The sequence below is a fragment of the Dendrobates tinctorius genome, unplaced genomic scaffold, assembly GCF_039654945.1.
Source record: "Dendrobates tinctorius isolate UK_male_01 unplaced genomic scaffold, ASM3965494v1 ptg000199l, whole genome shotgun sequence".
Taxonomy (NCBI): domain Eukaryota; kingdom Metazoa; phylum Chordata; class Amphibia; order Anura; family Dendrobatidae; genus Dendrobates; species Dendrobates tinctorius.
The window spans coordinates 13198373-13213521 of NW_027361866.1; the positions used below are offsets into that span (position 1 = coordinate 13198373).

The 15149-nt window shown below is 47.8% G+C and overlaps 1 protein-coding gene across 1 annotated transcript in view; it reads right to left on the reverse strand.

The window, feature by feature from the left end:
• RBM44 (RNA binding motif protein 44) overlaps positions 1–15149 on the reverse strand; it is a 195161-nt gene that overhangs the window by 56864 nt on the left and 123148 nt on the right. Inside the window, exon 9 of the mRNA XM_073553247.1 lies at positions 2952–3034. Within this exon, the coding sequence (XP_073409348.1) occupies positions 2952–3034 (83 nt within the window). The remainder of the gene's footprint in view (positions 1–2951; positions 3035–15149) is intronic.

The window sequence follows — 15149 nt, forward strand, 5'->3', positions numbered from 1 at the left end:
AATTTAAAATCGCCAATTGTCTCCTCTCTTAGAAATGGGGAAATCTGTATTCATGAAGGAAAATTTAATATTTCACCCATGAATTGAGGGTAAAAGCTGTATTACAAAGCTGCTTTATGAAGAATATGGGGGCTATAATTTCTTGCCAATCAACTATCATGTCCAGTACAAGATTATAGTCCTCTGAGGCTAGTTTGACATTTGCGGACGGAGGGCTGAGGACTTCCTCCGTGAAGCCCCGCCGGTCAGCTCCGCCTATTTCTGCATGCGGCCTGCGTACCCTATCTTTAACATTGGGTACGCAGGCCGTGCCGCAGTATGCGGATGCCGCCGCATGTGTCGTTTTGACGATGCGGCGCCCGCATAAAATTCTAACATTTTGCGTTCTACGCGGGTCGCCGCACCGTCAAAATGACGCACGCAGCGGCATCCGCATACTGCTGCATGGCCTGGGTACCCAATGTTAAAGATAGGGTACGCAGGCCGCATGAAGAAATAGGCGGAGCTGACCGGAGGAGGTGCAGCAGGGAGCGGGGCTTCAAGGAGGAAGTCTGCAGCCCTCCGTCCGCAAATGTGAAACTAGCCTTACAAAGTGTGTGAAGCGGAGACAGGAAACCATTCTCAGTAGGAGGCTAAACTCACGTCTACAGCAGATAGCTGGGACCAAGTTATTCCAGGCAGGATGGAACCCTACTGAGAGTGTAAAGCTAATTAACTGATGAAAGATTTCCCCCAGCCAGACAGGAGCTGTAATTTCATAAGGAGTCATGGACTCAAGGGGGCTTTACACATAGCGATGTCGCTAAAGCGTCACCGATTTTGTGACGCAGCAGCGATACCGCTAGCTATATCTCTACAAGTGACACTCACCTACGACCGCCAACACCCCCCCCCCCCCCCGCTGGTTATCGGTGATCGCGCGAGATCGGCCTGGTCCATTTCTCATCGTCAGCTTTCTGCTGGCGCCGACGAGCGAGCCATGGACGCAGGCGGCAGACGTCACCCTCGCTGCGTGTGACGGTAAGTATCGACCGCTGACTGCTGCTGCATCGCTAGTGAGATCTGCCTTTTTAACAGTTCACTAGCGACCATTAAGTGATGCACCAGCGATCCTGACTGGGTCATATCGTGGTCAGGATCACTGGTGCATCGCTAAATTTAACGGGACCTTCATCCTAGCTGTATACCGGTTACATTGTCGAGATCTCAGGAACGGGTCTAACGTTCGCTGGGGTCCTGACCCATTTTAGAAGCTAGGGGTAGGTAGAATAAAGACGTTATGATTTACCATAGGTTTTGGAGTTTTAGCTGACAAAGTGGGATGGAGACTAGGATTATCTCGGGATTGGGGGTGTTAAGGGAGTAACTGACCTAGGGGTTAAGCGCACGTGCAACGATGTGGGCCTTTGTTCCCTGCCAAGGGAGATTATGCCAAGCAAAGTGTTGGATGAAACCGGAAAGAGCAGACCCCCACACCTCCCATGCCAGCATCCAATGGTCGAACATTAAGCCGATGACTGACTTTTTTATCAACTGATTGTATATTTTGTACTACCACCTGTATTTGCATATTCTGACCTTTTTATATATACAACTATTGTGTGTATAGTGCAGTGTGCGCTTAAAACAATTAAATATACCATTTAAAGGGAATCTGTCACCCCATTCTTGGCCTATAAGATGCGACCACAGCCATCAGGGGCTTATCTACAGCATTCTGTAATGCTGTAGATAAGCCTCCGATGTAACCTGAAAGATAAAAAAAACGAGTTAGATTATACTCACCCGGGTGTCCAGTCCGGTGGGTGTCGCGGTCCGGCCCAGCGCCTCCCATCTTCTAGCAATGACTTCCTCCTTATTACTTCTGCCACAGCTCCTGGGCAGGCGTACTATATATGCCCTATTGAGGGCAGAGTGCAGTGCGCAGGCATCGGGAAATTTTAGAGAGGTCTGGCGCCTGTGTACTGCACTCTGCCCTCAATAGAGCAGATAAATTACACCTGCACAGGAGCCGCGGCAGAAGTAAGAAAGAGGATGTAATCGCTAGAAGATGGGAGGCACCGGACCGGACCCCTGGGTGAGTGTAATCCAACTCGTTTTTCTCATCTTTCAGGTTACATCGGGGGCTTATCTACAGCATTACAGAATGCTGTAGATAAGCCCCTGATGGAGGTGGCCATCTTATAGGCCAAAAATGGGGTGACAGATTCCCTTTAACCTTGGGCTGCTCTCATCTAGAACCACACATCAGTGTTCTCAGTTTTAAACTTTCCATGCTTCCGGGGCTGGTTTCTGGCCCATGCTTCGATCTAATGAGGAACCAGCGGCAGAGCCCTCTTTCACTGATGCTGGTGAAAGGAGCCTATCAGGGTTGTGAGCAAGTATGGTGCCACCTTCTCTCACTTCCTGTGCATCCCTGGGCCAGTGTAAAACTGCCAAGCTGACCTTACATGTCCCTAGGGGGTGCAGAACAATGCTGGTGCAAGTGAGACCGCACCGCGTGATCTCTCCAATGTAATAGCGACGTCAGGCAGGGTGGCAAGGTGCGGGCTCATAACGTGCTTATTTTCATGTGTACTGTCGGTTTGAGATTACAATTTTAACGGTCTGATTATCCAGTTTAGGGCCAGTCCATTGTATCTTGTTCCTTACCAGGCATATTTTCATGTATACGAGTCATTGTATTATTTTCAAGGCTACTTAAATCACTTTCTTTTGCAGTTAAACCACTGTTTCACCTGCAAAAACACAATTATGTAAGGAGCCATGAAAAGACATCAGACTCAGGACCGCTGTGACTTTTGGTTGCTTCGCAGTCAAAGTACATCTATTACATGTGAACACAACCTATGAGAAACTACTATAATTCTAAAAAATGAATGTAGAAGTTCAGATTACAAAACAGCAGCTGCAATGGTTAGGAAAGAACGCCGGCAGCTGGATAATCATACCTCTTTAACACATGAAGCTATATTTCCCACATGGACATGGTAATGGCTAGATTTTTCTGACAAATGCTCTGCAGGATGGATTTCTAAAATACAAACAAAAACAAATCAATACAGGAGACATGCTAAAACGAAGGTTGACTGGATAATAAACTAGAGCTGGCCATACACATGACAATTCGCTTTATCTCCTCAAGAATACTGCTATGTTAGACCAAGTGGTGAGTTTTTTTGTTTTTGCACTATTGCATTTGCAGAGCCATACATTAATTTTATGGCATGGGAAATGGAAAAAAAAAAAAACACCAAGGTTACTTACCGGTAGCCGGTTTTTCCGGAGCCCATGACGGCACACATGAGGGGGATCCGCCCAGTCAGGACAGGAACCCTACTGAAGATAAAAGGGGCGGTACCTCTCCCTCGCTTCAGTTGGTTTACAGAGCATGAGAGGCCCCCCGGGTTAGTACACATGGTAAAACTATAACCACATTATATCTACCTAAAAAAACACCCAAACTATAGTGCACACCAAAAGGAGTGAAAAGAGGGGGAATATACAGGTGCCGTCATGGGCTCCGGAAAAACCGGCTACCGGTAAGTAACCTTGGTGTTTTCCCGTCTCCCATGACAGCACACATGAGACTTTTGTAGAATAAGACACCTTAGGGAGGGACCACCGCTTGCAGCACCCTTCTACCAAAGGTTAGGTCAGTAGAGGAAGATAGATCAAGTCAGTAGTGCTTAAAAAAGGTTGAAGGTGAGGACCAGGTAGCGGCTTTACAAATCTGCTCAATCGATACCTCAGCCTTCTCTGCCCAGGAGGTAGCCACGGCTCTGGTGGAGTGAGCCTTGATGCCTTCTGGAACCGTAGCGCCACTTGCGGAGTAGGATAACATAATGGCCTCCCTGATCCATCTGGCAATGGTACACTTAGCTACCCCGTGCCCTTTTCTACTACCCTGAAAGGCTACAAAAAGGGACTGATCTTTCCTCCACTGACTAGTCATTGAGATATATTGTACTATGGCTCTTCTTACATCTAATGTATGGAATTTTTGCTCCCACGGATTTCTAGGATTTTTACAGAAAGATGGCAAGGAGATCTCCTGAGTCCTATGAAACTTTTGGACTACCTTGGGGAGATAGGCCGGGTCCGGTCTTAGAACCACTCGGTCATCCAAGATCTGCGTATATGGAGGACATATAGATAGAGCTTGTAGATCGCTCACTCTTCGGGCTGATGTTAAGGCTACCAGTAAGACAGTTTTAAGTGTAAGTAGCTTTGGTGACAGCTCTAGTAGTGGTTCAAAAGGATCTTTGGTTAAGGCCTCTAAGACTAGGTTGAGTTCCCAGGGTGGTATCTTTGGAATAATGACCGGCCTTGACCTGCCACAGGATTTTATGAATTGAGACACCCACCTATTGGCTGCTAAGTTGCAGTTATATAGGGCCCCCAAAGCTGAGACTTGGACTTTGAGTGTGTTAGTGGCTAACCCCAGTTGCAGCTTTAACTGTAAGAATTCTAGGATAGGTCCCACTGGCGCTACATCCCCTAAAGGTTCCCCCAGGAAGTCTAGGAACTTTCTCCACGTTCTACCGTAGATTTGGGATGTTATAGGTTTCCTACTTTTCAACAGGGTGGAGACTAACCCTGGAGAGAATCCCTGGCGACTCAGTAGCACCCTCTCAAAATTCCAGGCTGCTAGATGGAAGCCCTTCACCTGAGAGTGGACCACTGGTCCCTGGGAAAGCAGGTCTGGAATCTCTGGTAATATCCATGGATCTGTCACCAACATGAGTCTCAGAAGGGAGAACCACGGAGCTATAAGAATTATTCTCGCTCGATCCTCCGATTTTCCTGACCACTACTGGGATCACTGTTATCGGGGGAAATGCATAGGCCAGGATGAACTTCCAGGGTATTTGTAGGGCATCTACTGCGAAGGGGTTTTCCCTTGGATTTAGTGAGCAGAACTTCCTGACCTTCTGGTTGTGTGTGGTAGCGAACAAGTCTATTTCTGGTTTGCCCCAGGCCTGAACTATTTGTTAGAAGACTTGGGAGTTTAGGGACCATTCCCCTTGCCTTAGGTGCCTGCGACTCAGGAAGTCTGCCTGTATATTTTCTACCCCCTTTATATGCAGTGCTGTGCTGGATAACAGATGTTGTTCTGCTAGCTGGAAGAGTAGATCCGATATTTGCATGAGGCCCCGAGATCTCGTACCCCCTTGGTGATTGATGTAGGCTACTACTGTCTGATTGTCCGTCATGACTCAGGTGTGGCGGCCCCGAAGTAAGGTAAGGAAATGTTTCACGGCTTTTTCCACTGCCCATAGTTCTTTTACATTTGAACTCTGATCGTTTTCTAGTGAGGACCAGGTCCCCTGTATTGAGTGGGATCTCAGGTGTGCTCCCCATCCTGTGGCACTCGCGTCTGTTGTAATGATGTCCTTGACTAGTTTTTGCCACGGGACACCGGCTGTTAGATTCTTTTCTACAGTCCACCAGAGCAGGGAATCTCTTACAGCCACTGAGAGACATAGTTTGCCTTCTAAATGCCCTTTTATTTGTTTCTGTGCTGACAGAACTTCCCACTGTAGTTGTCTTAAGTGGTACTGCGCCCATGTTACTGCGGGTATGCATGATGTCAACGAGCCTAAAAGGGACATTGCGTTCCTCCGTGTCATACTTGGTTTTTGTATTGCTGTGTGAGCTAGGCCCCTTATCTTGGTCACTTTGTTCTCTGGCAGGAGGCAGCGTTGTCGCTCGGAGTCCAATATCAACCCTAGGAAGGATTGCTCTTTTACTGGGGTTAACCTTGACTTGGGGATGTTTACTATCCATCCTAGTCCTACTAGAGTTGCTATTACTTCTTTCACTTGATATGCACAGTGGGACTCCGATCTCCCTATTACAAGAAAGTCGTCTAGGTATGGGACAATCACTATGTCCCTGGAACAAAGAAAAGACATTGTCAAGGTGAAAATATATTTTCTTATATAACTTTTATACTTTTATACTGTGAAACAATAAGTTTTTCCTAATTGCTTGCTAATGCAAATGTAACTGTATTAAAGATGGCTGCCAGTGTTCACTTTCACTTAAATTCAGTGTCTAAAGAGTTAAGTTTCATTTCTCCTAAAAAAGATAACTCAGGAATGTGAAGAAGAAGTAACCATCGGGAGACGTTTTGACGAATCAGAGAGAGACTGGACACTAGATGTATACTGCATAAACCCCGCCTAATGCACACCTTCCCCTAACACTCAATATAGTATTGTGTATTTGTAAATAAAGCCAGTTGTTGTACTGCTCCTGACAGGTGTGGATGCGGGACATTAGCTAAGACTGAATCAGCTGCGTGTCTGAGTCATTCTTAATTGGTAACAGATGTTTTGCGCTCGCACAATGATTTGGAATGACTGGTGAATGAGGATTTATTGTCGTTTACGACCCCGACAATTTGGAGCCCAACGAGGGGCGTGGACAGTGATCCGAGGCTCCTCTGGACCCATGCCTGGATGTCTGTGGATGATACCTGTAGTGGCTGACCTCGAGGACTGATCACCCTCCAAAACACGGTAAGTGAGATCATATACACTGTATGTGTCACACTTGCTAGTGTCTCAGCCGTTATTGGTTTGTCTGTGGTCTCCTTGGGTCTGAGGGGTGACCGGTCAAGTGGTGAGACTGAGTGCGATCCTGTGCCACGCTCTGAACCAGCAACTGAGAGACGTCGCATTCTGCGCGTCCTCGTGTACACCACACCTCCTCCACCGGTCATTGTACTCCATTCAACCACCCTACCCGTGACTATTGTCTAGTAGTGAAGTGGAGTGATAAATTGAGCTAGTTGCAGATTGTGGGGCAACTTAGAGGAAGGGATAGGAGACGCAGCCTCTGTGATATTGTACCAGCTAGGTAATTAAGACGTCCCGAGAAGGGACCACCTGTATTTCTGTGGAGGGCTCTCACTAGGAGACCGCCTCCCGACTGTTGGAATATCGTGGCAGGATAATCTGTTAATCACTGCTGTTCAAGGTTAGGGAAAGGAAATATTGAGCGCGAGGCTCTTTTCCTAGTACGTCGAACGTGAGGCTCCGTACTGTGGAACATCAGTGTTGATATCGCTACCAGTGGTTTTTCTGCAGAGAACCATAGTATTCTGTAAGAGTCATGCTGCGTATCTTAAAGCAGAAGAAGTCTGTGCCCCACAAGTTAGATGAGGATACTGTGGAGGTCAAGGCAATAGTAGCGTCACGGGAAGGCAAGAAGGCAGTCAAGAATGTTGAGAGATTGTATAAGCATGTAGGATTGCCCTCGTCAGGGAGATTACAGCCGGCTATGTGGCATAATCTCATAGAGAACAAACGAGGCATGTTGAAAGATAAAGGATTGTTAGAACAAGCACAAGCTCATCTGCGAGTTGCGCGAGGCTTGAAGAATGAAGGATGGAAAGAGATTGATGGGGAAGGAGGATCAGACAATGCGGAACCTGTGTTTGGTTATAAAATGCCTTTGAACTGTGATCTTATAGATTGTAAAATGGCCGCCGTGCCACTGATGATGAAAATGCAGTCCCAACCACCGCCCTATAATGGCGACAAGACGAGCTCTCCAGAAGCGTGGGTGTGTCCTGTTTGTGGCGTGCAGAATCCAACCTGGGTGGAAACCTGCCGTGTGTGTGGGGCGGGCCGTCCTTGGGGTTCCGCCCAGACCATGGACGGAAGTGGGGCATGCCACGCCTCCACCGGCAGCCATCTTGGTGCACCCGGAATTCCTCCCCAGCCACTATGTCCGCTGGTAACACTTTCCGGCGAGTACTATCAGGGACCACCACTTCCTGAGAAACCTCCGGCACCGACCGATGCTGTTCCCACCTCTAATGTTCCTGTTTCTGTTCCGGCCTCTGGGCCTAGTCTCCCGGTGCAACCCACTGTGATATTTGTAAATACACCTGGTCAAGGTCCCTTCACTCTTGATGCCCTGACCGGCAGTACGGCTTTCCGGTCCGTAATGCGTATGAGGCGCCAAGCTATCGGAGATGATGAGGGATCAGAAGATTCTGACAATCAGGTTGCTACAATTCCCCCTGCCCCGCCACTGCTATTAGGTCCGTTCGAATCCCCCCAGCCCGGAAGGAGCCCACTACCTACCCCTCTCAACAAATCCTCTAGGTTGCCCCATGACCCTGAAATCTGGTTCCCCTGTCATTCACGCTATTACATCACACCTCAGGGCTCCCAGGTTCTTTTCTCAGTGGGGTATGGGGACATAGTTACCCACCAGGTAGGAGCCATAGTGAACCCAGCTAACTCTACCCTGTCGCATAGAGGTGGTTTGGCCCAACAGATAGCTAAAAAGGGAGGCCCAGCCATAACCCAAGAGTGTCAGGCCTACCTTACCAATTATGGCCCCTTGCATCCAGGAGACGCTATGTCCACCCAGGGAGGGAATTTGCCCTGTGATATAGTGTTACACACTGCAGGCCCTATATATGATTACAGGACACCCGAGCATTGCCGTACAATATTGCAGACCGCCTTACAGACAGTGCTTATCTTTGCAGGACGGCTAGGGAGAGATACACTTCCTCGTAGAACTTTGGCTATACCATTGATATCTTCAGGACTCTTTGGATACCCACTGGGCCCCTGTATGAAGGAACACGTTGAAGTCATCAAGAATTGTCTCCAATCAACCCCAGATCTCGATTTACAAGAAGTTAGGATCGTCTGTTACCATGAATCCGGATTAGAGGGCATCATGCCCTTGGTAGCTGAATACATGATACCACTGATGCACACAGGTATAAAGCCCCTGGATGAGGTAATACCCACAGCACCCCCAACTGCCCCGAAGGATGAGGCAGTGACACATGACGAAGAAGAAGAAGGGCTGAAGCTGAAATACAAACCCTTCACTCCGGTACAAATTGATGCTATTGTTAACAAGTTACCTGACCCGGACAAATTTCCCATGCAGTATGTAAGGAAACTGGAACAGACTAGGAGCATCTACGGGGCTACATGGTCTGATCTATCAGGCATCACCTCAATCAAAGCCTCCGAATATTTTCTCCCCACCATCATGAAGGAATTGGACCCCACTAAAGCAGGACCTCTCAACAAGTTCAAGTCTGGAAAGGAGTTTATCGCTCAACTCACAAAGTGGGCCCAGGATCGTCTCTGTGACGAAGCAGGATCAATACAGGATATACAACAAGAATCTGGTGAAGCTGTGGAGAAATACGCTGCCAGACTAACTATGCAGTTTGAAGACTTGGGTTATTCAACTCATGTGAAGACGCAGGCAGCCTTGTTGGTCCGTGCTTTTATTGATGGTCTGGAAGATCCACTGAAGGATAAGGTCATGAAGCTTCGTCCCGAATTACCTGATGGTCCCCTAAAACAGGCCCTCACTGTTGTGAAGAGTTATCAGAAAATGCTTCAAAGGGAAGAAAAAGAAGCAGAAAAGGAAGCAGAGAAGGAAGCACAGAAGGACAAAGGCAAGAAGAAACCAGCCATGTATATGGCAGAAGCCTCAGAAGTACCTGTTATGGTGTATCAGGCTCAGGATCGGTATGGATCACCACGCTTGAGGCCGAGAGGGTCCCAGGGCCAAAACTACAGGGACAGACCAGTTCGTGATGACCAAGGGAGACCTCTGTGTTGGGAGTGTGCCAGCCCTGGTCATATGAGAAGAAGTTGTCCTCGCAGGGGGCACCCTCAGAGACCTCTTCCTCCTCCACACTCATGAAGTTCAGGCCAACCGGTGCCCACTTTTCCCGCCACCTGTACTTCCTCGTCTTGTGGTACAGTGACCCTGGAAGTGGACAATCAACCTCTCAAGTTCTTAGTGGACACTGGGGCGGCCACCTCTTATCTCTTCATCTCAGCTGCCTCCTACAATCTCCCTGTCTTCAGATTTCTTCACATGTATTGGAGTTGAAGGTCAACAAACCTCATCACCACTCACTGTTCCCGTCCCAGCTGGCCCATTCTCTGGTGTCTTTGCCAAATTTCTGGTGTCTGAAACCTGCCCCGTCAACCTTCTAGGAGCTGACCTCCTTCAAAGGCTTCACGCTACCATCATCTTCGGTGATCAAGGGATGGAATTGCAATTACAAGATCCTGCCTCACAACAAGGCACTGAAGATCGTTGTGTCCTTAAGGCTTTCCCTCTGATGATGATGACTCTGCAAACGACACCTTCCCCGGATTTGCCCAATCTACCTACCACTCTGTGGTCAACTGGACCTGAGGATGTGGGTCTGCTCAAAGTGCCTCCAGTAAAAGTCCACCTCAAACCTGGGCACCCATACCCCAGACTACCTCAGTATCCGCTTAAGGCTGCCCAAGAGCGGAGCCTTGGAGTTCAGATTACCTCCCTCTTACATTCTGGAGTGCTAATCAGATGTGTTTCACCCTGTAACACACCCCTGTTTCCAGTGAAGAAGAAGACAGCTCCTGGAGACCCTCCGAAGTACAGACTTGTACAGGACCTCAGAGCAGTCAATTCAGCCACCATCTTGGAAACTCCTGTGGTACCCAACCCAAACACCTTGCTTTCTCAAGTGCCTACTTCAGCAACACTCTTCACCGTTATTGACCTGGCTAATGCTTTCTTCAGTGTCCCGCTTCATGAAGACTCACAGTTTTTATTTGCCTTCACGTTTCAAGGATCTCAGCTGACCTGGACTAGGACACCACAGGGTGCCCAGAACTCCCCTAACCAGTTCACTCATGCTATGAAGATGACCCTGGATCCGTGGGTGTTACAGAATCTTCATGTCACGCTTCTCCAGTATGTTGATGACCTACTCCTCTGTGGAACTGAAGAGAATCTGTTTGCTGCTTCTGAGTCCTTGCTCCTTTTTCTTCATTCTGCCAACTGCAAAGTCTCAAAGGCCAAGGTCCAGTGGTGCAAAGAGAAAGTCGTCTTCCTCGGACACTGCATTTCTCAAGGCTCGAGACACCTCACCGAGGACAGAAAACATGCAATCGAGGATATCCCTTATCCAAAGACATACTCTGCTATGCAGTCTTTCTTAGGACTCATTACCTACTGCAGACAGTGGATTCCGGATGCTTCAAGACTCATGCAACCTTTGTATGATTGCCTCAAGACTGGAGGACCGGACTGGGATCATGCTGAAAATCCGTATATCTATGCTCAGCAAAAGGACTGTTTCCTGGCTCTCAAGGAAGCTGTTGTCAGCGCCCCTGCTCTGGGTCTCCCTGACTACACTCAGCCGTTTCATCTCTTTGTTTCAGAATCTGAAGGACATGCCTCTGGTGTGCTGGCACAGAAACATGCTGATCGTTTCCGTCCTCTGGCCTACTACTCAGCCAGGCTAGACCCTGTTGCCAGAACTGCTCCTTCCTGCCTCAAGGCTGTGCATGCAGCCCATGTTCTTCTGGATAAGTCTGCTGACATAGCACTTGGTCATGACTTGGTCATTCAAGCTGGACATGATCTCTCTGCTGTCCTCCAACAAACATCTCCTAAGCATCTAACGAGCCAAAGACATCTCAGACTTCAGTGCTCTCTATTTCTGCCCTCCAACATCACCTTCCAGAAATGTACTACCATCAACCCAGCCACTTTGCTTCCACATTCTAGGGGGGAGTTCCCTGACGGGTATAAGGACTTACCAGACGGGAGGTCACCTGATGACCCGCATGACTGTGTAAAAGCACTGGAACAAGAAGCCTCTGCACCACAAAATGTGGTAACTCAAGAACTTCTCAACCCTGATTTGCAACTATGGACTGATGGATCTCGATTTGCAGACTCTTATGGCAAGTTCCACACTGGATATGCGGTCACCACTGAAACAGAAGTCCTTCTGGCTGAAGCCTTGCCACCTCACCTTTCGGCTCAAGAAGCCGAACTTGTGGCCCTACAACAAGCATGTTATCTAGCAGAAGGGAAGACGGCCAATGTCTACACTGACTCAAGATACGGCTATGGAATCTGTCACGATTTTGGATTCCTGTGGAAGTCCCGAGGGTTCATTACGGCTACAGGAACCCCTGTTAAACATGCACTAAGGATTAAAGCCCTGATGAAGGCATTGGAGCTACCTGTACAAATTGCGGTGATCAAGGTCAAAGCTCACGGGAAAGTCAATTCGAAGGAGACTAGAGGAAACCATTTAGCAGATCAAGCTGCCAAAGCTGCTGCCATAAAGAATGTCTCAGCAAAGTGGGAAGAAGAAGAAACAGCACCAGAAAAACCCTGTTGGGAAGGCACTGATACACCTGTGATGCCTGTGCTTACCAGAGCACAAACAAGAGAACAGGCAACCAAAGAAGCTACCCAAGCCGAAGGAGAACGAGACTTTGAGAAGTCCGAAGCCCGAAGAAAGAAGAGGGAGTTGATAGAAGACATGGAAATGGAATACCCTGCCACCGGATCTGTCTGGAAGCCAGCCCGCCCACCTGAAGAGAGATTGTGGGAAGAACAAAAGTTGATCTCTAAAGAAGAAAAGAAGCAGTGGGAAGCTGCAGGAGCCATTCATGGGAATCGTAGTTCTGCCGGACAATACCAATTTCCTAGACTCTATAAGGTGGATGGGAAACCCTGTCTACCCAAAAGAATGTATCCAGCCGTTGCAGCATGGGCTCATGGATCAACTCATCGAGGAAAGAACCAAGCTCTGGCCTGTATCAAGAAGCTCTACTGGGCCCCAGGAATCTCTACCACTGTCACAGCCTACTCAAGAGCCTGCCCAGTCTGTGCCATCTGTAACCCAACAGCCACCGCCAAGGTTCCACTTCAGCATCTTGCCAAACCAGACTACCCTTGGCAGAGAATCCAGGTTGATCATATTCAGATGCCCAAGTCAGGAAAGTATGAGTATGTCCTAGTGGCTGTGGATATGTTCTCAGGATGGCCCGAAGCCTACTCAGTGACCAACATGACTGCCAAAACTACAGCTAAGAAGCTCATCACTGAAATTTCGTGCAGATTTGGAATTCCCGAAGTTGTTGAATCAGATCAAGGCCCAGCCTTCACTGCCAATGTCTACGAGGAATTGTGGCACATGTTAGGGACAGATTTGGGTCTGCACACCCCCTATCACCCCTCCAGTTCAGCCAAAGTTGAGAGAATGAACTCCACAATTAAGACCCAGTTGCTTAAAATGAGCCAGGACCACCCACTCCCATGGCCAGATTTGCTCCCCGTGGTCCTATACCATATCAGACACACCCCACAGGGAAAACACGGCCTGACTCCCTTTGAGATTCTTTTTGGTGCTCCACCTAAAATAGGAGACATTAGGCCACAAGAGTTGTCTGAGACAAATGATAAAGTTGTACAATTTGTGATTGCATTGTCTAAGGAACTGTCTAACACCCACTCTACAGTTTCTGCTTCTCTTCCAGAATCCACAGGTGACGTGGTCCATGACTTTGTGCCAGGAGACCTGGTGTATGTGAAAAAGTTTGTGCGCAGAGATTGTCTCCAGCCGAGATTTGAAGGACCCCACACGGTGATCCTGGTCACCCCCACTGCAGTAAAACTTGAAGGAAAGAGCACCTGGATTCATGCTTCACACTGTAAAAGAGACCGAACCAGTGTTTAGTCACAGTAGTGACTGAAGGGAAATGTTGCTGTTGTTTTTGACCTTGGGACTGGGGGCCATCCTCGCCCCTACCTCTTCGGCCCCTATTGTAAATAAGAATTCTGGTCCCTTTATTCTCTGGGTAAACCTGACAGCCCCGGTGAATATCTGGCGATTTGATTTCTGTGATGTAGTCAAGTGCCTTGAGACTGAACGGGTGGTAGAGGGGATCATCCAGTTCTATATGTGTGTTACCAGACAAGACAACAATAATTGTCATTATTGGACAGATGCTGCCTGGAGTACGGGGAATGATTGGGGATATAAACCTAGCGAAGCCATGTTCCCCAAGGATGGGACGGGTAGGAGTCTTCGTGAGAGAATGCATCTAACAGCCCTTCTGCAACCATTTAGGGGCTGTAAATGGGGTAGAAGCTGTCACCCCCTTCTCCTAAATCTTGAAAGCCCTCAATCTGCTGATCTGCAGACGTTCGTACTAGGAAGGCATTATAATTATGTATTTAGTGCTGGACCTTATGCGTATTTAGGCCATATACGGCTTCAGGATATTAGCTTCAGACCAACCAAGGCCCCCGTTACCAGTACACCTAAAATAGGCCCAGGTGAGCGTTTGCAAAATGTAGTTAATGAAGTGATCCCCATTCCAGGTCTCAGTTGGCAAGAGGTTTTCTCCATAGAAACACAAACAGCCCCAAGGAAAAATTTGTGATTAGAATGGGTGAGGTACAATGTAAAAGTCCAGAATATCTCTGTAGGATGTATTGCTTGTGCTGCTGCGAATACACACCTATACACACATGCATTGCTTTTCCCTGATGACAACACCACTGCCTGTGTCATGAATTTGTTGAAAGGTTTGAAGCCCACTGATTGCCCAGATTACGTCCCACTAATTCATAAGGAACCCAAACTAAAGGTCCCAGGAGAAGTAACTGTATTAGCTGACAATTACACCTGCTATAATTCCCACGACACCACAGGTACACCAGTAGGGATCTTCGAGACAGGTTTCTGCAAAGAGAATAGTTCTCTAGATACTGACTTGTTAATCAAACATACACAATATATGTATGACATTTATTGGTTATGTGGAGATGGTAAGCTCCGTCCTAGGTTGCCAAATGCCTGGACAGGCCAATGCACCCTTGTTAAACTAGCTATGCAGTTCAAGATTCTACCCTGGGATCCAAAGATACCTGATGAACCTACCAGGAAAAGGAGAAGCCTCGATCAGCTCCATATGAGTTATGAAGAAGATCCACTAGTATATATTGATGCTATTGGAGTGCCAAGGGGGGTGCCTGACCAATTTAAAGCCCAGAACCAGATCTATGCTGGCTTTGCTTCTATAATCCCACAGGTGCAGATTAATAAAAATGTTGAATGGATCAATTACATATATTACAGTGAACAAAGGTTTGTCAATTTCAGCCAAGATGCCTTCCAAGGTATAGTTGAAGAATTGGGCCCTAACACTAGAATGACACTCCAAAATCGACTAGCCCTTGATATGATATTAGCTGAGAAAGGAGGAGTTTGTGGGATGGTGGGAGAGGAGTGTTGTACCTATATCCCTCAGAACTCTGGAGTGAATGGAAAAACCATGATA